This window comes from Ranitomeya variabilis, chromosome 1, assembly GCF_051348905.1.
Source record: "Ranitomeya variabilis isolate aRanVar5 chromosome 1, aRanVar5.hap1, whole genome shotgun sequence".
NCBI classification, from domain to species: domain Eukaryota; kingdom Metazoa; phylum Chordata; class Amphibia; order Anura; family Dendrobatidae; genus Ranitomeya; species Ranitomeya variabilis.
Window position 1 is genome coordinate 427,399,431 of NC_135232.1, and position 20,654 is coordinate 427,420,084.

At 43.0% G+C, this 20,654-nt stretch overlaps 1 protein-coding gene across 3 annotated transcripts in view; it reads left to right on the forward strand.

Annotated features, from left to right (window-relative positions):
• C9orf72 (C9orf72-SMCR8 complex subunit) overlaps positions 1-19,724 on the forward strand; it is a 59,873-nt gene extending 40,149 nt beyond the window's left edge. For all 3 annotated transcript variants that reach the window (XM_077249267.1, XM_077249269.1, XM_077249268.1), the window contains exons 5-10: positions 8,738-8,810; positions 12,363-12,479; positions 14,572-14,807; positions 15,384-15,441; positions 18,064-18,173; positions 19,266-19,724. In XM_077249267.1, the coding sequence (XP_077105382.1) occupies positions 8,738-8,810; positions 12,363-12,479; positions 14,572-14,807; positions 15,384-15,441; positions 18,064-18,173; positions 19,266-19,452 (781 nt within the window). In that variant the 3' untranslated portion in view covers positions 19,453-19,724. The remainder of the gene's footprint in view (positions 1-8,737; positions 8,811-12,362; positions 12,480-14,571; positions 14,808-15,383; positions 15,442-18,063; positions 18,174-19,265) is intronic.
• Positions 19,725-20,654: the final 930 nt, after the last annotated feature.

Here is a 20,654-nt window from a genome sequence, read left to right on the forward strand (position 1 = left end):
TATTTGCCCCATATAACGCTGCACATGGCCCCATAAGATGCTCCATAGAGATATTTGCCCCATATGCTGTTGCTGTGATTAAAAAAAAAAAAAATCACATACTCGCCTCTCGTTGCTCAGGACCCCAACACTTGCTATATTCACCTGTCCGCGTTCCACCGTCGCCGCCGCTGTTTCTTCCGCGTCCTCTGTACTGACTGTTCAGGCAGGGCGGCGCGCACACTAATCGCGTCATTGCGCCCTCTGTCCTGAGCTTCACTGCAGAGGACGTGGCAGACGGAGCCCGGCAGTTGAACGCGGACAGGTGAATATCGCGCAATGCCCCGTTATACTCACCTGCTCTGGTGCGGTCCCTGCCGTCCCTGGGCGCTGACAGCTTCTTCCTGTATTGAGTGGTCACATGGTACCACTCATTACAGTAATGAATATGCGGCTCCACCCCTATGGGAGTGGAATCGGGTCCATATTCATTACTGTAATGAGCGGTACCATGTGACCGCTCAATACAGGAAGAAGCTGTCAGCGCCTGGAGAACCAGGGACGGCAGGGACCGTGCCAGGAGCAGGTGAGTATTATTAGACAGCTGCCGCTCCCCCTCCCCTGCCGACTCCTGGGAATGACTCGAGTATAAGCAGAGAGGGGCAATTTCAGCCTAAAAAATGGGCTGAAATTCTCGGCTTACACTCGAGTATATACGGTACTTATTTTACTTTCTGCAAAATCTGTCCGGTTTTCATCTTTTGCAGTATAAATTGTGAAATACTGTGCCATTGTTTTGTTTTTTTTAATCAATTGTTCCTGGATTTTCAGGGTACCGCAGAACAGGAGGTGTCCGATTCTAGTGTAGGATGACTGAATGAGCACAGTATGTGTTGTCATGATGTGGGATCTAACTGCTGTGCTACAAATGCTATCAGTAGCTATGTACTGTAGATAAAGCTTCAGATTAACGAGGCTCTAGGAAAAGTGTATGTATTTTCCGAGGAGTCTATTGTAGTGTAGAAAAGCATGTTTTTTCTAGAGTGCTTCCCGCTGCTACTCTTACATTCCCTCCAGACTCTTGCTACTAATTGTGCCGTAGTGACTGCTTGATAAAGGTAAGAAGGCATTATGTATTTTATCTGTTTATCTGAGAACAGTGCTGAAATAACACTTCAATAACTACCCAGCATTAGGTCTAGCGGGTTTCATTATTTTTGCCAGGGGAAACAGTCTATTAAGGGTTATGGCTGCTCCCGTGAAGCCCTTGTCAAGGTTACTGCTCTACAACTGTTAATGACAGAGTACCTGTGGCGTTGTAACTATTTTTATATCACCATCACTTTGTATACTATATGCTGCCTTCATAACAATCCGATGTATTAGGTATATTGTCTGGTATCCTGGCTATTAGCTCAGTAATCCTTCCCCCGAGTGGACTGTCCACAGTCCTAAACAAGTTCATAAACCTGCTCAAGTGCCGTGTCGCCTCTCCCTTGTTTACCCTGACATTCTTTCTGGCATGCTTTGTGCTCCGGTAGTGATGGTCGTCTGTATATTCAGAAGGCTCGCTCAGCATGGGCAATGGTGCTTGAAAGGTTCCCGGCACAGCTTCACTTATTTGCTGAAAGTACAACCTTTGATCGCTTAATCAAAATAACAAGGGGCTACTTTACTGCTGCTGGGTATACTAGAGCCAAATGTTTAGCTTACCATTGCTTATAGCTGCTGCCATATTTAAAGATATTTTACTTTACCATTATTTTAACCCCTTTCTGACATCTGACGTAATAATCCATCTATTTGCCCTGGGCCTATTTGACCAGTAACAAATTATTACATCATTTTGATCGTCTGCGCACGGGTGGTGTGCAGGCGAAGGCTGCCAGATATCATCTGATTCCAGTATTCAGTGGTTCCTGTAGAGATAGGACTCCAGGGAGTTGTGTGCCCTTTTCTTTCTTTTGTTTCTGTGTTCTGCTGTTTTTTTGCCCAGAGGGCTGTGTTTACTGTACATTTAAGCTTGGTTTATACTGCTACAATAAAGCAAGCACCTTTTTAAAGAGATGATGTTCCAGAGATAGCTCTGTGTCCTACTGAGTAAGGCGCTCTACCACACGTCAAAATGCTGCAATCGAACACTATCGTAGCATTCCAAGAGCCAGCAGAGAGATGACAACTCCTTTGTCTTTGGATCGGACATCGTGGGCGTGACGCGGGGTCCCAATCGTTGCCATAGTGACCCGATGTCATCATGACGACATCCGGGTCACCAGAGCTAGGAAACTTGCTGATCATGCACAGTGCATGATCAGCAACTTTCTCTGTCAGTGTAGAGCAGACAGTTTCTACCGCATGGGGATGCTGCTGCATCCCCATGGTGTACAAACGGTCAGCCTGCAGAAAATTATAGTCCCATAGTGGACAAAGTGAAAAAAAAAAAAGTGTAAAATAATTGTAAACATTTTAAAAAATCCAAAACTATATCTTTACATTTTTTTTAATTATATTTATAAATAAATTTGTATAAAAAAAAAAAAATCTATTTGGTATCACCGTCCGCAACGACCCAACCTATAAAACTGTCCCACTAGTTAACCCCTTTAGTGAACACCATAAAAAATTTAAAAAAAAAGGAAGAAACAATGCTTTATCATACCGCTGAACAAAAACTGGAATAAAACACGATCAAAAAGATGGATGTAAATAAACAAGGTACCCCTGAAAACGTCATCTTGTCCCGCAAAACACAAGCCGCCATCAGCGGAAAAATAAGTTATAGCTCTCAGAATAAAAGATGCAAAAATAATTTTGTCTATAAAAGTTTTTGTGTGAAAGCACTAATACATAAAAAATGATATAAATTAGGTATCACTGTAATTGTACTGATCCGAAGAATAAAACTTCCTTATCAGTTTTGCCACGCATGGAACGGCATAAGCCCCCCCCCCCCCCACACACACACACACACACACACACACACACACACACACACACACACACACACACACACACACACACACACACACACACACACACACACACACACCCCGGAAAAAAAAAAACAAAAAAACCCTGAATTGCTGGTTTTTGTTCCCTCTGCCTCCCAAAAAATCAAAATAGCAAGCGGTGAAAAAATGTCATGTGACCAAAAATGGCACCAATAAAAACTTCAACTCGTCGCTCTAAAGACAAGCCCTCACATGACTCTGTGAACAAAATCTAGAAAAAAATTATAGCTCTCAGAATATGGTGATGGAAAAACTATTTTTTACAATAAGTGTCTTTTAGTGTGTGACAGCAGCCAAACATAAAAACCCAATATAAATCTGATATCACTGTAATCACACTGACCTGAAAAATAAAGTTGCCTAATCACTTAAACAGCACTAGGAACGTCATAAAAATAAATAGAACCAATTCTTCACATGCTGTGGATTTGTTCATTTTGCCTCCCAAAGATAACAGCAAGGCTCGGCACTCATTTATCCATCGCTCTGCGCTAAGTGCTTTCACTAGGGTTTGCGTGTAAACCTCTGAAATATGTGATTCAGACGGAACCTCTGGTGGAAGATTCCCCATAATGAGGCAGATGGAGGCACTGTGGACGCCGTCTGACCTTTGATGCGATGGTGTCCGGATTGCATAAAAGTGCCATCAGCCACAATTTTGTGCACTTCTGAAAAGGACACCACTAAACAGAGGCCAGATGGAGTCCTTAGTAACTCTGCTGCCTCATTATAGTGAGTGGATCCCTCGGGGGTTTCAGCTGAATCGCGTCACTCAGATTTAGATGGAAATCCCAAAGTAAATGGTCAGCGTAGAGCGCCGGATAAATGTGATCATAAACATTATGTAAAATGTTTCCAATAAAAGCTTCAACTCAAACCACAAACAAGTCCCCACTCAGGTCTGTCATCTGTTAACAGAAATATTGGGATCTCCCATGTTACTGGTAGCACAAAGGCTCTAGAAAAGCAAAATGGCTCCTCACCAAAAGAAATTCCGTAAATTCTCCGCTCTCAAATCCAAATGCTCCCTTGTGAGCCTCACAGTGTACCTAAACCACATATTGCATCCACGTTTGGCATTTCTGAAGCAATGAGAACCCGCCTAACTTATGGGTGCATGCCTGCAGAAGCACGGGCTGGGCATAACATACTGGTGACATCATGCTGGTCACAACAGCGCAGTTTGCAATTTTCACTCTGCCACATTCATTGCTGCTTGTTTCTAGAAAATACCCATGGAGTCAAAAGCGTCACTACACATGTAGATAAATTCAACTAGGAGTATAGTTTCCAAAATGGGGTCTCTTGAGGGGGGATTCTGCTCTTAGGGACTCTATATATGGAGTCCGCTGACTGTTCTAGGAAAACCTGTGCTCCAGGAGGCAAATAGCACTCCATTCCTCCCGAGTCTCTCTGTATGGCTAAGTAATACTTTACAGCCACATATGGGGTATTGCCACGTTCATTCAGTAGAAATTGTGGGACAAATTTTGTTGCCATTTTTACCCACTTCTTGTGTGAAAATATAAAATCTGGGCTAAAACTAAATTTTGTTGGTAAAAACTTAGTTATTTTTTCTTTCACTGCCCAATGGTATAAAATTCTGTGACATACCCGTGGTGTCAATATGATCACTGCACCCCTAGATTAATTCATTAAGAGGTTTAGTTTGTAAAATGGGGTCACTTATTGGGGTTATGTTGTTCTGGCACTTTATGGGCTCTCCCAGTGCTTCATGGCGCCTGCAAACCATAACAGTAAAATATGACTCTCCTTGCCTTCTGAGCTTTGCACTGTGCCTGAAAAATATTTCCCGATTTACAGGTAGGGTATGGGCACATTCTGGAAGAAATTAACCTCAGTAAAAAAAAATATTTCTGTGAAATCAACCTGTCCAGTTATGAAGCAACACAGATTGTGGATCAATTTCTCCTGCTGTTGTGCGAATGAAACAGACAAGTAGAAATTATAGGCAATCAGCAACACAACCCCTATAAAGAAGTGGTTCTGCAGGTGGCAACCACAGACCATTTCTCTGTTCTCATTCATTTTGGCTGTTGTTTTGGTACTTTTGCATTTTGTCATTACTCTCACCCCCTATGATGGCAAGAGGCCATGTCTGCAACCAACAGAAGTTGCTAAGGAAGTGCAGCTCATCCAGAATGGCACATCATTGCGAGCTGTGGCAAGAAGAGTAGCTGTGTCTGTCAGCACAGTGTCCAGAACAAGGAGCACATACAAGGAGGCAGGTCAGTACACTAGGAGACGTGGAGGGGCTATAACCCAGCAGCAGGATCGTTGCCTCTTCCTTTTGTACAAGGAGGAACAGGAGGCTCAGTGCCGGAGCCCTGCAAAATGACCTCCAGCAGGCCACTAACATCCATGTGTCTGCTCAAGCTGTCAGAAACTGACTCCATGAGGGTGGTATGAGTGCCCGACGTCCACAAGTGGGTGTTGAGCTTACAGCCCAAAACCGTGCGGGGCGGTTGGCATTTTCCAGAGAACACCATGATTGGCAGATTCGACATTGGCACCCTGTGCTCTTCACAGATGAGTTCAGGTGAACTCACACTGAGCACAGGTGACAGACGTGATAGAGTCTGGAGACGCCATGGAGAATATTCTGCTGCATGCAACGTCCTCCAGCATGACCTGTTTGGCAGTGGGTCAGTAATTGTGTGGGGAAGCATGTGCTAGCCAGAGGTACCCTGACTGCCATTAGGTACCAGGATGAGATCCTCAGACCCATCGTGAGACCATATGCAGGTGCCCTGAGTTCCTTCTGATGCATGACAATGCTAGGCCTCGTGCGGCTGACGAGTCAGCAGTTCCTGCATGGTGAAGGCATTGATGCTATGAACTGGCCTTCCCGTTCCCCAGACCTGAATCCAATAGACCACATCTGGGACATCAGGTCTAGTTCCATCAACCAACGCCACATTACACCACAAACTGTCCAGGAGTTGGCTGATGCTTTTATACAGGTCTGGGAGGAGATTCCTCAGGAGAACATCCACCGCCTAATAGGGAGCATGTCCAGACATTTTAAGGAGGTCATACAGGCACATGGAGGCCACACACACCACTCAGCATCCTTTACTAGTCTTCAGGCAGCATAACGTTCTCCACGGCAGCTCCAGACTCGGTCACATGTGCTCAGCGTGAACCAGCTTACATCCATGAAGAGCATGGCACCAATGTTGAATCTGCCAGTCTTGGTGTTCTCTGAAAAATGACAAATCGCCCTGCACAGTGTTGGGCTGTAATCACAACACCCATTTATGGATGTTGGACCCTCATACCACCCACATGGGGTCTGTTTCTAACAGTCTGAGCAGATACATGTATGTTAGTGGCCTGTTGGAGGCCTTTTTGCAGGGCTCTGGCACTGCTCCGCCTTGCACAAAGGAGGAGATAGCAGTCCTGCTGCTGGGTTGTTGCCCTCCTACAGCCCCTTCCACATCTTTCTCCTGGAATCTGCTCCATGCTCTGGACACAGCTACCCTTCTTGCCACAGCTGGCAATGATGTGCCATCCTGGATGAGCTGCACTACCTGAGCAACTTCTGTGGGTTGTAGACACCGCCTCATGCGACTGGGGGGTGTGAGAGCAATGATAAAATGCAAAGGTGACCAAAACAGCCAGAGAAATGGTCTGTGGTCCTCACTTGCAGAACCACTCCTTTATATGGGTGGTCTAGCTAATTGCCTATATTTTCTTCCTGTTGTCTGTTCCATTTGCACAACCGCTGGAGAAATTGATTCATAATCTGTTTTGCTCCATAACTGGACAGGTTGATTTCACAGAAGTGTGATTGACTTGGAGTTACGTTGTGTTGTTTAAGTGTTTCCTGTATTGTTTTGAGCAGTATATTTTTAAAAGAACAACTTATAATCAGATGGAGGATACAATGATGGAAAGATGTTCTGCTTTAATTTAAATCGTTTGAGCCTTTCTTACTCGTTTTCAGACCTCATACATATGGAAAGCCATACCACTCCCAAGTGCTGTCATATAAGTTCTATCTTTCTCCATATGTACAGGTCTATCTTTCTCCATATGTACAGGTCTATCCTTCTGTAGAACGAAAGCTTTGAAGCAATAATACTGCCAAACATACAGCTGGCGAAGAGGCATGCCTCCAATGCATTGCTAGTTGTAATGTACTTTCTGCTTATTATTTAATGTTTTTTTTTATTAACCCTGGCACACCATACATAGATTTTAAATGTCCTAGAGGTTCACTTATTACTCTGCAGTGATGTTCTTGTCCATCATGGAAACCTTTCAAATCATTTTATTCTGGGATTTGTCTTCATTCCTGTTAAATAACAGTGGCTTCCAGAACCTGCTTTTCTCCAGTTTTTTTGCCTGGCTTCAGTTGCATTGGTATCGGAACGTACTGAGCACCTGCCGCCTCTTGTGAGTGTTATGCTTATCCCAACAATTTCCTGCGGCTAGTTATTCCTAGAGTTAGGGCTCGTTCACATGATGGTATTTTCTGTCCAAGTGGTGTCTATGGGGGGGAAAAAAACTGACACTCGGACCAATTGTATTCAATAGGGCAGTACAGATACAGATTTATTTATTTATTTATTTTATTTTATTTTTTTTTTTCACTGACTGGGTGTGGAAAAATCGGATGAGACTTGGACTTGAATAGGTATGGGGGAAAAAAAAATAATGGCTGCCATATGGAGCCACAGTATGGCATCTGATTTCTTTTTTTTAAACAATAATTTTTATTGATTTTTAACATATATGGAAATGTACATTCAAACGCATTTTCTGAGCTTACAAATTCGTAATTTCAGTTTTTTTGTTTGTGAGTTCATTGGCTGTGAACTCGCAGGACTTGTCTGACGGCACCACGAGCAGGAGAACTTTCTCACACTCACGGTGCCCTCAGACAGGGAATAGGAATTCACAGAAAGACACTGAGCACACAGTGCTCAGTGTCTGCTGGATGACAGGCTGTATGGTCGCATCATGCATACATGCAGCCTCACATCTAGATGTAGCAGAGCTAGACCTGTCGTGTGACAAATGGATTAAAAGCATCTCTCTGGAGAGGTGAGGAATATTGTTGTTTGTTTTGCCTTTTTTGCAGATGACGAGGGCATCGGGGAATGGGTGAAGGTCGTAAGCGTGGTTTAATTAAGAATATTAAAGGAGTCAGTGTCATTCTTTCATTTAAAGGACTTTTTTCTGGGTGTCCATGTTTTCTTACAACGTGACTGTGGGGCTAGTAACGGGGGCATCTTATTGATGCTTCTCCATTACTATTGTTGGGGCTTGATGTCACCTGACAATACAAAGGTGACATCAACCGCCCCAACTATCACCCCACTTGCCACCGCTACAGGGCAGGTGGAAGAGTGAGGCCAAGTGCCAGAATTGGCGCATCTTAGAGATGCGCCTTTTCTGGGGTGGCTGAGAGCTGATGTTTGTAGCCTGGGGAGGGGCTACTATTCTGAGGCTGTTCCTTCGGTGGATGTTCCATGGCCTAATCTTTGACAGGTCTTTCCATATGCAACCTATGTACCCTGCAACATTGTGCATTACAGTCTTCATTTACAGATCTGCTCTACTATGGAATTCCATTTGCACAGATGTATAAAGATATTTATAAATTACTTGTACGCAACCAGATTAGAACTAATGTTGGTTAGTGTGTACTATAAGGTCGAGCAACTTTTCCTGTTAAATAGCTATCTAACATATGTTGTACTTTTTTTCATTGACAGTGCCATTAGCTCCCATCTGCAGACATGCGGCTGTTCGGTGGTAGTGGGTAGCAGTGCGGAAAAAGTAAATAAGGTATATAATTCAATCTAATCTTTTGTCATAATCATTGTTTCACTTGTGTTTGATCAAGTAAAATCAGGCAGCTATATATTTGCATTTCGTTCGGAGAAGGTTCTTCCAGATACTTCAATAGCCTTCAGCCTCACAGAGTGACAGATGACACTAGTTAGCGCTGTGTTTCGTGATAGTATTCTGTTTTGTTTTTTTTTGTTTTTGTTTTTGTTTTTTTTGTGAACAAGCTTTCAGCTTTTGCGGAGAAACAAAAATATCTTAAATTGATGGCAAGTAGATATTTTGTACACTTTAAAGGGGTGCTTTAAACAATTGTCCTCACTATATAATTGGCACTTCCAGAACGCATACTAACAAAACTTCGATCCGCCACTAGGCAGCCGAAAAATACGAAGAGATCCAAATCGTAATAAAACAAGGCTTTATTAGTGGAAAAACATATCCATTGCCATAGTGCACAGGCACCTAAACAAGAGGTGGGGAACCACCATATATATCATGCCAAATAGCACATCCTGCAGTATAGAACAGTAGCGCTGTATATATCTAAAGTGCATAGCACTAACTATTGCCTAAGCATATATAGTGCAACTAATAATATAAATATCAGTCTTATTCAGCAGTCACCATATCTACCTGTAGCAGGTTCGGCGTCCCACCTCACCCCAACGCGCGTTTCGCAAATAGCTTCTTCCGGGGGCGTGTCTGGGGAAGGGGAGTGCAGGGTTTTTATCGTGCATAGGCTCCAATAAGCTCCGAAATACAGGAACATGTGATCTAAAACGTCACCAGGTAACTGTAGGCATTTACCGGCGCATGCGTCTCTTCTTCCCTAGTCCCAGGCAAATGTCACTTCCGGACTTGCGCTCAGTGGAACGCAAGCTATCCAGTATAGAACGCATTCTGAAGTGAGTGGGACAGTGAGAGGCGCATGCGCACTGCCCGGCACCACCAGTGCTGTCAGAATAGATGGTACGGTTCAGGGAAGTATAAAAGGGGAAGGGGGAATGGAGATTGCCACACTGAGGGGCCGTTATTCGCAGAAGCAGTGCATGACCATCATATGGGGATGTGTGATATCTTAACCCCATAAACAACACAGAAAAGTGCTATGTGCCATTGTAGGTGCAAGTGCAACAATATTAAGGGACTAAAGTGCTACAATAAGAAACTGACCACATAAAGTGTACTGTTCAAAGAAATAAAGATGAAATGGGAATTGCCGCATTAAGGGGCCTGTTATTCACAAAAGCAGTGTGTGACCCTCATATACAAATGTGTAATATCTTAAACCCATAATTACACAGAAAAAGTGCTATGTGCTTTTTCTGTGTTGTTTATGGGGTTAAGATATCACACATCCCCATATGATGGTCATGCACTGCTTCTGCGAATAACGGCCCCTCAGTGTGGCAATCTCCATTCCCCCTTCCCCTTTTATACTTCCCTGAACCGTACCATCTATTCTGACAGCACTGGTGGTGCCGGGCAGTGCGCATGCGCCTCTCACTGTCCCACTCACTTCAGAATGCGTTCTATACTGGATAGCTTGCGTTCCAGCAGGCGTTCCACTGAGCGCAAGTCCGGAAGTGACATTTGCCTGGGACTAGGGAAGAAGAGACGCATGCGCCGGTAAATGCCTACAGTTACCTGGTGACGTTTTAGATCACATGTTCCTGTATTTCGGAGCTTATTGGAGCCTATGCACGATAAAAACCCTGCACTCCCCTTCCCCAGACACGCCCCCGGAAGAAGCTATTTGCGAAACGCGCGTTGGGGTGAGGTGGGACGCCGAACCTGCTACAGGTAGATATGGTGACTGCTGAATAAGACTGATATTTATATTATTAGTTGCACTATATATGCTTAGGCAATAGTTAGTGCTATGCACTTTAGATATATACAGCGCTACTGTTCTATACTGCAGGATGTGCTATTTGGCATGATATATATGGTGGTTCCCCACCTCTTGTTTAGGTGCCTGTGCACTATGGCAATGGATATGTTTTTCCACTAATAAAGCCTTGTTTTATTATGATTTGGATCTCTTCGTATTTTTCGGCTGCCTAGTGGCGGATCGAAGTTTTGTTAGTATACTTTAAAGGGGTGGTCTGAAACCAACACTGATGTAATCCTTAATGTCTGTCTATTAAAGGTAAAATAATCTAATTGCTTTTCTCATACTTGAATTAAAAATTCTCTACAGCTCCCACACTACTTTTTCCAACTGCTTTATTATTATTTTATTTTTATTTATTTTTTTACCAACTTCCTGTTGGATGAAATTTTGTTAGAGATTCCCCAGTGCATGTTAAGATGTCATCAGGGGGCAGAGGCTGCAGTTACTGCTGCAACCACTTGTCCCCAACCTGAAATAAAGTGTTATCAGTGACGTTTGTTTCAGGGGTTTGGCTAGCCTTGGCTCCACTGAACAAGTATATGTTGTCAATTCCAGCATAAGCTCAGTGGAATCTTGTCGCTGTGCAATATTCATTTTTATTGTATTTTTAAAAAAAATTTGATAATATTCATTTTAATGCACAGTGACCATGTGCTCTTTCACCGGCACTGATGGGAAGTGAAGAGCTGGCAAGAGAGCGCACTGTCAATGTGCATTGTAAGGAGAGAACCCAGCAAGCAGGTAAAGCAGAGCATACTCTAAATCCCATTTTCCCCAGCATAATCTATGTACATAGGTGCCAATTATAGCTTCTATTAACGTGAATAAACCATGTGGCTCATCACTCCTTTGAAAGTTGCATTGCCAGGCTTCAGACTGTGACAAACTGTGTTTTTAGAATGACAATGAATTTCATTGCATAATTACTGGATTGTCTAGTTTCTCCAGCTTGTAAGGGGAATGATTATTATTTTAGAGTAGGGAACTGCATGCTAAGCAACTGTCCAGCCTGAAATACAACTTTAAATTTAGTTTGGCCAATTATGAAGCACTAGGTGCTTTTATCTTGCCTATAGTCTGCATGGAATACACAGCCAAACTGCCTTTTATCGGGTATTTCACATGTACTATGATTCCAGCTCCATGAAGCCTTTCACGCTATAAAAAAAAAAAAAAAACTGAAATGCAATTGCTCAGCTATAATCCCCTTACTCCCTCTAAAGCCTTTCAGTCCTATTCAAGTGTGATAATCTTCTTGCAATATAGAATAGTGTCAGTCGTCTTACAGCATGGGGCAGACCTGACATTAGGAGTGTATCAAGGTCAGAAGAACTTGAAATACTGTATAGTCTGAGTAACTGTATATATCTGAACCGCTTCTGTGTGTAGGTAGCATGGGGGATACCTTTATTTGGGAAAAAATAAGAAAACCATTAGTTTATAGTTAATATCATCAATATCAAATATAATTTTTGCAACCTTTTATTATACAAAACATGCATTCAGATATATTGTTTGTTTTTATAGTCATTGAGATTTCTATGTATTTCGTTTTTGGTTTTTTTTATACACTTTAAAGTAAATCATTTTATGTGCATGTACTATGGACGTACTGATGCATTAAACATTTTCTTTTTTCCCCTGTGGTAAAGATGGTGAGGACGCTGTGCCTCTTTCTTTCTCCCGCAGAGCGTAAATGCTCCCGACTTTGTAGAGCCGACTCATCCTTCAAGTATGAATCTGGTCTGTTTGTTCAAGGGCTGCTTAAGGTCAGTCTGTGTAGACCCGAGGTCATCAACCCAGACCTCTCAAAAAAAATTAAAGTCCATTGTTATTTATTTGATGATCAGTGGAGTTATCAAAAGTAGCATGAATGCTACGGGCAAATTATAATCTACGAAGGGCTGTTTCATTAGCACACTACATGCCTGTATCGTGTTGCTCGTTTTACCCCTAATGCTGGGTGCTAGTGGCACTAACAAGGCCTCAATTCCTGTTGGGCTTTTCCAGGGACATGTCACACTAGCCCACTTGAATGCTGTCCTTCTGTGTATGTACCGGTAAATTAATTACAGTGGGAAAAATAAGTATTTGATACACTGCAACTGTGAGAGACAGATTCAACAAAAAATCCAGAAAATCGCATTGTGTGATTTTTAAATAATTAAATTGCATGGAATAAGTATTTGATACAATTTAAAAATGGAACTTAATATTTGGTACAGAAACCTTTGTTTGCAATTACAGAGGTCAGAAGTTTACTGTAGTTCTTGACCAAGTTTGCACACACTGCAGCAGGGATTGTGGCCCATTCCTCCATAAAGATCCTCTCCAGATCTTTCAGGTTTCGGGGCTGTCGCTGGGCAACATTGAGTTACAACTCCCTCCAAAGATTTTCTATTGGGTTCAGGCCTGGAGACTGGCTAGGCCACTCGAAGACCTTGAAATGCTTCTTATTTAGCCAATCCTTACTTGCCCTGGCTGTGTGTTTCGGGTCATGGTCATGCTGGAAGAGCTAGCCATGATCCATCTTCAATGGTTTTACTTAGGGAAGGAGGTTGTTGGCAAAAATGTTGTGATGCATGGCCCCATCCAGCCTCACTTTAATATGGTGCAGTTATCCTGTCCCCTTTGCAGAAAAGCATCCCCAAAGTATGATGTTTCTCCCCCACCATGCTTCACGGTTGGGACTGTGTACTTGTCGTGTTTGGAGGAAGAAGGATTAGTACAACTCCAAGTGGCATTGATACCAAAAAGTTCTATTTTGCTCTCATCTGACCACATGACCTTCTCCCATGTCTCCTTTGGATCATCCAGATGGTCACTGGAGAACTTCAAACAGGCCTGAACATGTGCCGGTGTGAGCAGGGGGACCTTGTATGCCTTGTAGGCTTTTAATACATGACAACGTAGTGTGTTTTGGAAATGTTTGAGACTGTAGTCCCAGCTCTCTTCAGCTCATTGACCAGGTCCTCATGTGTAGTACTGGGCTGATTCCTGACCTTTCCCAGTATCATCCTTACCCCACAAGGTGAGATCTTGCATGGAGCCCCAGACGAGGAAGATTGACAGTCATCTTGTGTTTCTAATAATTGTGCCAACAGTTCTTGCCTTCTCACCAAGCTGCTTGCCTGTTGTCCTGTAGCACATCCCAGCCTTCTGCAGGTCTACAATTTTGTCCCCGGGATTCTTAGACAGCTCTTTGGTCTTGGCCATGGTGGAGAGGATGGAGTGTGATTGATTGTGTGTGGACAGGTGTCATTTATACCATTAACAAGATGTAATTAATACAGGTAATGAGTTCAGAGTTAGGAGGCTTCTTAAAGAAAAACTAACAGGTCTGTGAGAGCCAGAATTCTTGCTGGTTGGTAGGTGATCAAATACTTATTTTGTGCAATAAAATGCAATTTAATTATGTAAAAATCATACAATGTGACTTTTCTTTTTTTCTTTTTTTTTTTTTGGGGGGGGGTTATTTTTAGATTTAGTATCTCACAGTCGAAGTGTACCTACACTAAAAATAAGACCTCTCCATTCTTTGTAGGTGGGAAAACTTGCACAATCGGCAGTGTATCAAATACTTATTTTCCCCACTGTAACTATTGCTGCCATAAGGTCCCCTAATAGGATATAAGTTATTTTTGCATTTCGTTACTGTGGTCATGAGAATGAATGATGGGATTGGAGCCCCCATTGTAGTGATTATTGTGGCCTTACGGGTAGGTGATAAATATAATTCCTGAACCCTGTAAACCGATCACATGCCTCATTATTAGGGAGTAGACAGACATTTGGTCTCACTTACACAAAGAAAAGGACTCCGTTTTGTGTAAATCATAACTGGCATCTAATTGATTTTAGGATACAACTGGAAGCTTTGTGCTGCCATTTCGCCAAGTGATGTATGCTCCATACCCTGCTACCCATATTGATGTGGATGTCAACACCGTAAAGCAGATGCCCCCTTGTCATGAACACACCTACAACCAGCGTCGGTACATGAGGGCAGAACTGGCAGCCTTGTGGAAGGCCACTTCAGATGAAGACATGGCAGGAGATTCCGTCATCCACACAGATGAGAGCTTCACCCCTAACTTGTAAGCGGAGTCTGTGTTACCATCAATTTTCCTATTAGCAGTTCCCTTTTTCAGTATTTCCCTTAATAGCCAGGCCCCCGCTGTGCAGACTTGCCTCTTCAAAAGCCGACGTTTTTCTGATGTCTAGGACGCATCAGATGAGTGACGTCTTAAGTGTATGAAAGCTAATTTAAAAGTCTTGGCAAATATTGATGGAGAATAGTGTTAATAGAGAGATGAAGACTGCAGTTAGCTGCTCAGCTGAGCAGATGAACGGATGGGTACAGCAGGGTGGCCGCAGTGAGCCCGTGTCTAGTGACATGGTAATTTCATTATCTCCAGAGCATCCAATTCCTTTCTACGAAAGCAGTCCATTTCCCAGCTCTACCTTGTTCACCGCCAAATGGGTTGGATAATTTCTCCACACTTCTGATGTTTTCCCTAATATATCTAAATATCTCCATTCTGACCAAAAAAAACCTGTTGTAGCTGTAAAGTAATGGCTTTCAGGTTCCTCCATAATGTAAAGCTGTCCCTGATAACGCTGCATTACTTTAATCCATTTTTCTATTACTTTCTTGCAATGTTTTATTCCAGGAACATCTTCCAAGATATTCTACACCGAGACACATTTGTCAATAACTTTTTGGAACAGGTAGCGTATACACTTTAACATAGGTGACTTATTGTACTCGGTTCCCTTGATGTTTTTTTGTTCTTTTTTTTTCTGAAGCGCCTTTGTGCTTCCTCACTCTCGCCTGTCCCTGTGCAGTGAGGAGTTATGTTTATCTCCTAACCCCTTAATCATTTCAGAGATCCTCGTAAGGTGGATGATGTTGAAATCCATTATGTTATCATGGTATATGAAGTGTCATGTGCAGCAGTGGGGGAAGCGGGGGGGACATGACTATATGATATTAGACATTCTTCTATGCTGCTTATCATTCGTTCATAGAGATGACCAGATTTTCATTGCCCTGGTCTGGCCTTCAGACCGATCCTGTGTGGCAGTCTGTCTTCACTTCTGCACCCATGATCCTCAGTCCGTCTGGCATTCTGGATGCCTCTCACGCTTTCTAAGCCCTGGGATGTCATGACATCGCGACTCACGTCTTGGGGCCTAGTGCGCACCAGTGGAACCCAAGATGCCAGGTGCAAAAGGGAAGACTAGCTGCCATGGTGGGACGGACAATATGCCAGACTAGGGCAGCCCAAATTGAATTGCTCATCTTTATCAAATTATCATCCGATTTGTATGACAGATGCCCCCTCTCAGCCTGGCCACCAGGCGACAAATACTTGTGTTAACCTGGCCAGCTCTGCTGTTTTGTTTTGCAAGCACCAAAGATTTTCGAAATACTGCATAATAGTTAATGGAGGAGGACAGATTTCAGACTCAGAAAGACATCTTTGTTCTACACGGCTCAGGATTTATACTTTTTTTATAATTCGATTTTCAAAAGATTCTTTTTTTCCCTCAGGGCGCTTAGCCATCAGTCTTTAGAATATAATATTACATTGTTGCAGTCCTTTCACTCAGTTTCACATTTGTAGATTTCACTTCACCAGTCCAAATAGTGACCACATCAGTGTTTCAATAAGTGAGGCCAAATCATAGAGAACCATTATATATGAGACCCTTTGTTGGCTTCTATGATTGGTGAAAGGACGAAGAAATTGACCACGGTTGCTATTTTGTCATGCAGCAGCCGCAACTCAGGAATTACAGTGTAAATTGGCATATTCAAATAAACAAATGTCCATACGAAACATGGGCTTAGAGTCCAGCAGAATGTTATGCGCTCTGGTTCTTAAGGAAAACATCTGTGGGAAGAAGACATGCCTGCAGTACATACAGGTACAGGTATATTAGGTTGCAAAGGTCTTGAGATAGCACTGGTTTTAACCATCATGAGATGTTTCTTTTGTGGCGATTTGATAATGAAACACCTTTTTTATAGGCCATCAGTTGATACTCCATACAGACATTTGCCTCATATAATGCTGCACAAACGTTATGGCCCCATAAGATACTCCATACAGACACTTGCCCCATATAATGCTGCACAAACATTATGGCCCCATACAGACTCTTGCCCCATATAGTGCTGCACAAACGTTATGGCCCCATACAGACACTTGCCCCATATAGTGCTGCACAAATGTTATGGCCCCATACAGACACTTGCCTCATATAGTGCTGCACAAACGTTATGGCCCCATAAGATGCTCCATACAGATACTTGCCCCATTTGCTGTTGCTGCGATAAAAAAAAAAAAATCACATACTCACCTCTGTCGCTCAGGCCCCCGGCACTTTCAATATTCACCTGCTCCTCGTTCCGGCGCCGCTCCATCTTCAGCGTCTTCTGCACTGACGTTCAGGCATAGGGCGCGCACTAACCACGTCATTGCGCCCTCTGACCTGAACGTCACTGCAGAAGACGCTGAAGATGGAGCGGCGCCGGAACGAGGAGCAGGTGAATATCGTGCAGCGCTCCCCGTTATACTCACCTGCTCCTGGCGCAGTGCAGTCCCTGCTTCCCCGGCGCCGCAGCTTCTTCCTGTACTGAGCGGTCACCGTTACCGCTCATTACAGTAATGAATATGCGGCTCCACCCCTATGGGAGGTGGAGCCGCATATTCATTACTGTAATGAGCGGTACCATGTGACCGCTCAGTACAGGAAGAAGGCGCCGAGAGAACCAGGGACCTGCAGGGACCGAGCCAGGAGCAGGTGAGTATAATTGGACCGCTGCCGCTCCCCCTCCCCTGCCGACACTTGGGTATGACTCGAGTATTAGCCGAGAGGGGGACTTTCATCCCAAAAAAATGGGCTGAAAATCTCAGTTTATACTCAAGTATATACGGTAGCTGATATTGAAAAATAGTGACAGAAATTCCTTTCTAATTACTGATGGATTTCAACTGGTGTCGTGACTTTTTGCACCTCTCATTCTTCATGTGTTTAATACTTTTCCCCTGTGTCACTTTCCAGTATTACATACAACTTTAATTTATGGACATCTATGGCTTGACTTCCTTGCCTGTGTGAATTGGATGGATGGACCCACTGTGTGAATGGATCGAATAGACCCATTGAGTTCGTGAAAAAAGTGTATATATGATATATTGTGTATGTATATGTATGCTAATCGCTCCATATGAGCCAAGAAAGGCATGTTGATTCCGATTGTGGCGCATCCGCTGATTAGTCCTGTCTAATGACACTCATGCAATATTCATGAATATTCATGCTACTCATTTTTGTTTCCAGATATTCCAGTTGAAGCCTAACCTCTCTCTAAGAAGTTCTTTTTTGGCACAGTTTATGCTGATACTTCATCGTAAGGCACTGACACTGATAAAATACATTGAAGATGACACGTAAGTTCGAAAATTGCGAAATTTGTATTTCAGTTATACCATTATCTCTATGTTGCATCTAATTCCTTAGGGCAGTGTTCCCTAACTCCAGTCCTCAAGAGCCACCAACACTCATGTTTTCAGGATTTTTTTTGTATGGCCCAGATGATGGAATTATTCCCTGTAATTATCACCTGGGCAATACCAAGGAAATCCTGAAAACATGCCCTCGGAAGGTGAGTATATGTTTATTTTTTATTTTTTAACCTCTGACATACGTGGTTGGGCAATATATGAATATACTATGTGGCTCTGTGCTGTATACTACGTAACTGGGCAATATACTACGTAACTGGGCAATATACTACGTGGCTCTGTGCTGTATACTACGTGGCTGGGCAATATACTACGTAACTGGGCAATATACTACGTGGCTGGGCAATATACTACGTGGCTGGGCAATATACTACGTGGCTGGGCAATATACTACGTGGCTGGGCAATATACTACGAGGCTGGGCAATATACTACGTCGACATGCATATTCTAGAATACCCGATGCGTTAGAATCGGGCCACCATCTAGTTAACCATAAACAGTCCTGCTTACTAGGATCATAGAATGGTAGAGTTGGAAGGGACCTCCTGGGTCATCTGGTCCAACCCTTCTCAATGCAGGATTCACTAAACCTTCTCAGACAGGTGTCTGTCCAGCCTCTGTTTTGAAAGCTTCCATGAAGGAGAACTCACCACCTCTCATGGCAGCCTGTTCCACTCATTGATCACCCTCACTGTCAAAAATTACTGTACTATTAGGAATGGCTATGGCCATATGGATCAGCTGTGGCATTGCTGGCCTTAGAAGAACATGATAGCCGCTTAGCTGGCACTGGTGTTGGATTTGTATTTGTTGAAATAGTCGTTAACTTTGGTTCATTACCAAAAGCAACCTTGTTGATCTGTAATGATGTGTAGGAATAGATTTGCCTTTACCTCTCTTGTTACCTGTAATCTGATGGCCTTGGTGTTTGCATTTACTAGTACGTCTGATTAATGCCATGGCACCACGCAGTTCACTGATTCACTCTATGGGTCTTTTTTTTGTTTCCTTATAGACAAAAGGGTAAGAAAGTTTTCAAGTCCCTGCGTAGCCTGAAGACAGATCTGGATCTGACAGCAGAGGGCGATCTCAACATTGTGATGTCTTTAGCTGAAAAGATCAAACCGGGACTTCACTCGTTTATTTTCGGGAAGCCTTTTCACACCAGTGTACAAGAGCGGGATGTGCTAATGACTTTTTAGCTGCGGATCACTGAGCACCTGGAACTGTCAGAATCTTTCATGTGGGTGCATTGGCTCACGATTCTAGGGATCGCTGGGAAATCTGGGGCAGTGCCGAAAGTTATGATGTCTATTTTTAAGCTGCACTTTGAAGAACACCTCATGTCTGCCTTACAAGCACATTGCATTGGGTCATATGGCAGCATATGAGGTATTTGTCTTACACTGGTATAGTAATGTCTTCCCATAATCTTGTGTATTTTGGAGAAAAAAAAGTTTCCTATGCTTCTTTGTGTTCGACTTCTTCTTGTTTAATAAGATACAGTATGCATTAATGATTGATGGAATATGCTGAGACTCTCCATGCTGGGAAATGTCATATTTCAGGCAAAGGCGGCACGTATACCTGTTACAGGTATAAAGGCATCTTGAGACTTTTTCTATGGTAAGACACTTCTGACAAAAATGTTTTAAAGGAAAACTTTACCTTTGGCGCTCCATTTTACAGTTACAGTACATCAAAGTGATGTACCTTCATACGATGTGTGACACGTTCTTCACAATTTACACTTATAGTAAAATGTCCCTGGCTTTATTTGTCACAGTGTAACTGCAGACCTGTGTGTGTTACCTGGCAGCGTGGGTATAACGTACTGTCACCTGCCCACTGGTGACCAGAGCCCAGGGGGTTTATAGATTTCAAGAGTTCTCCACAATTCCTAAAAAATAAACCTTCCTAGAAATGGCACCACTCTTGTCCTCATACTGTTGCAGGTTTGTTTCTCTTACAAGACATTGACCTTTTCGGAAGCATTTTTTGTGTTTCCTTTAAATGCATTTATCTTTGGCTAGAAATAATTTAAGCAGTTGGGTTTCATATAAATGTTACTTTGTGTGACTTGTATAGCCTCTGTTGTACTGTCTATTTCTGGGTTAACCGTGGATCCACCAGTAAGCTTATGCAGAGAGCGGAGTTGGGTATCGCTTCTATTAGCTGATTCGTGAACACAATCTCCATATGATGATAAATCACCTGAGAGGAGCTCGGAAGAAGGAAGATAAGGGTTCTAAACTCTCCCATCAGTACTGATTACTGCTGGATTCTCCTGTGTCACCTCATTCTGCAGCCAGCAACACAGAGGCTAGAGAAGGCAAACCGTGCAAAGTGTTTCATGGACTCCAATAGCAAAAATTCTTTCTATATGCATGTCGCTAAAATACAT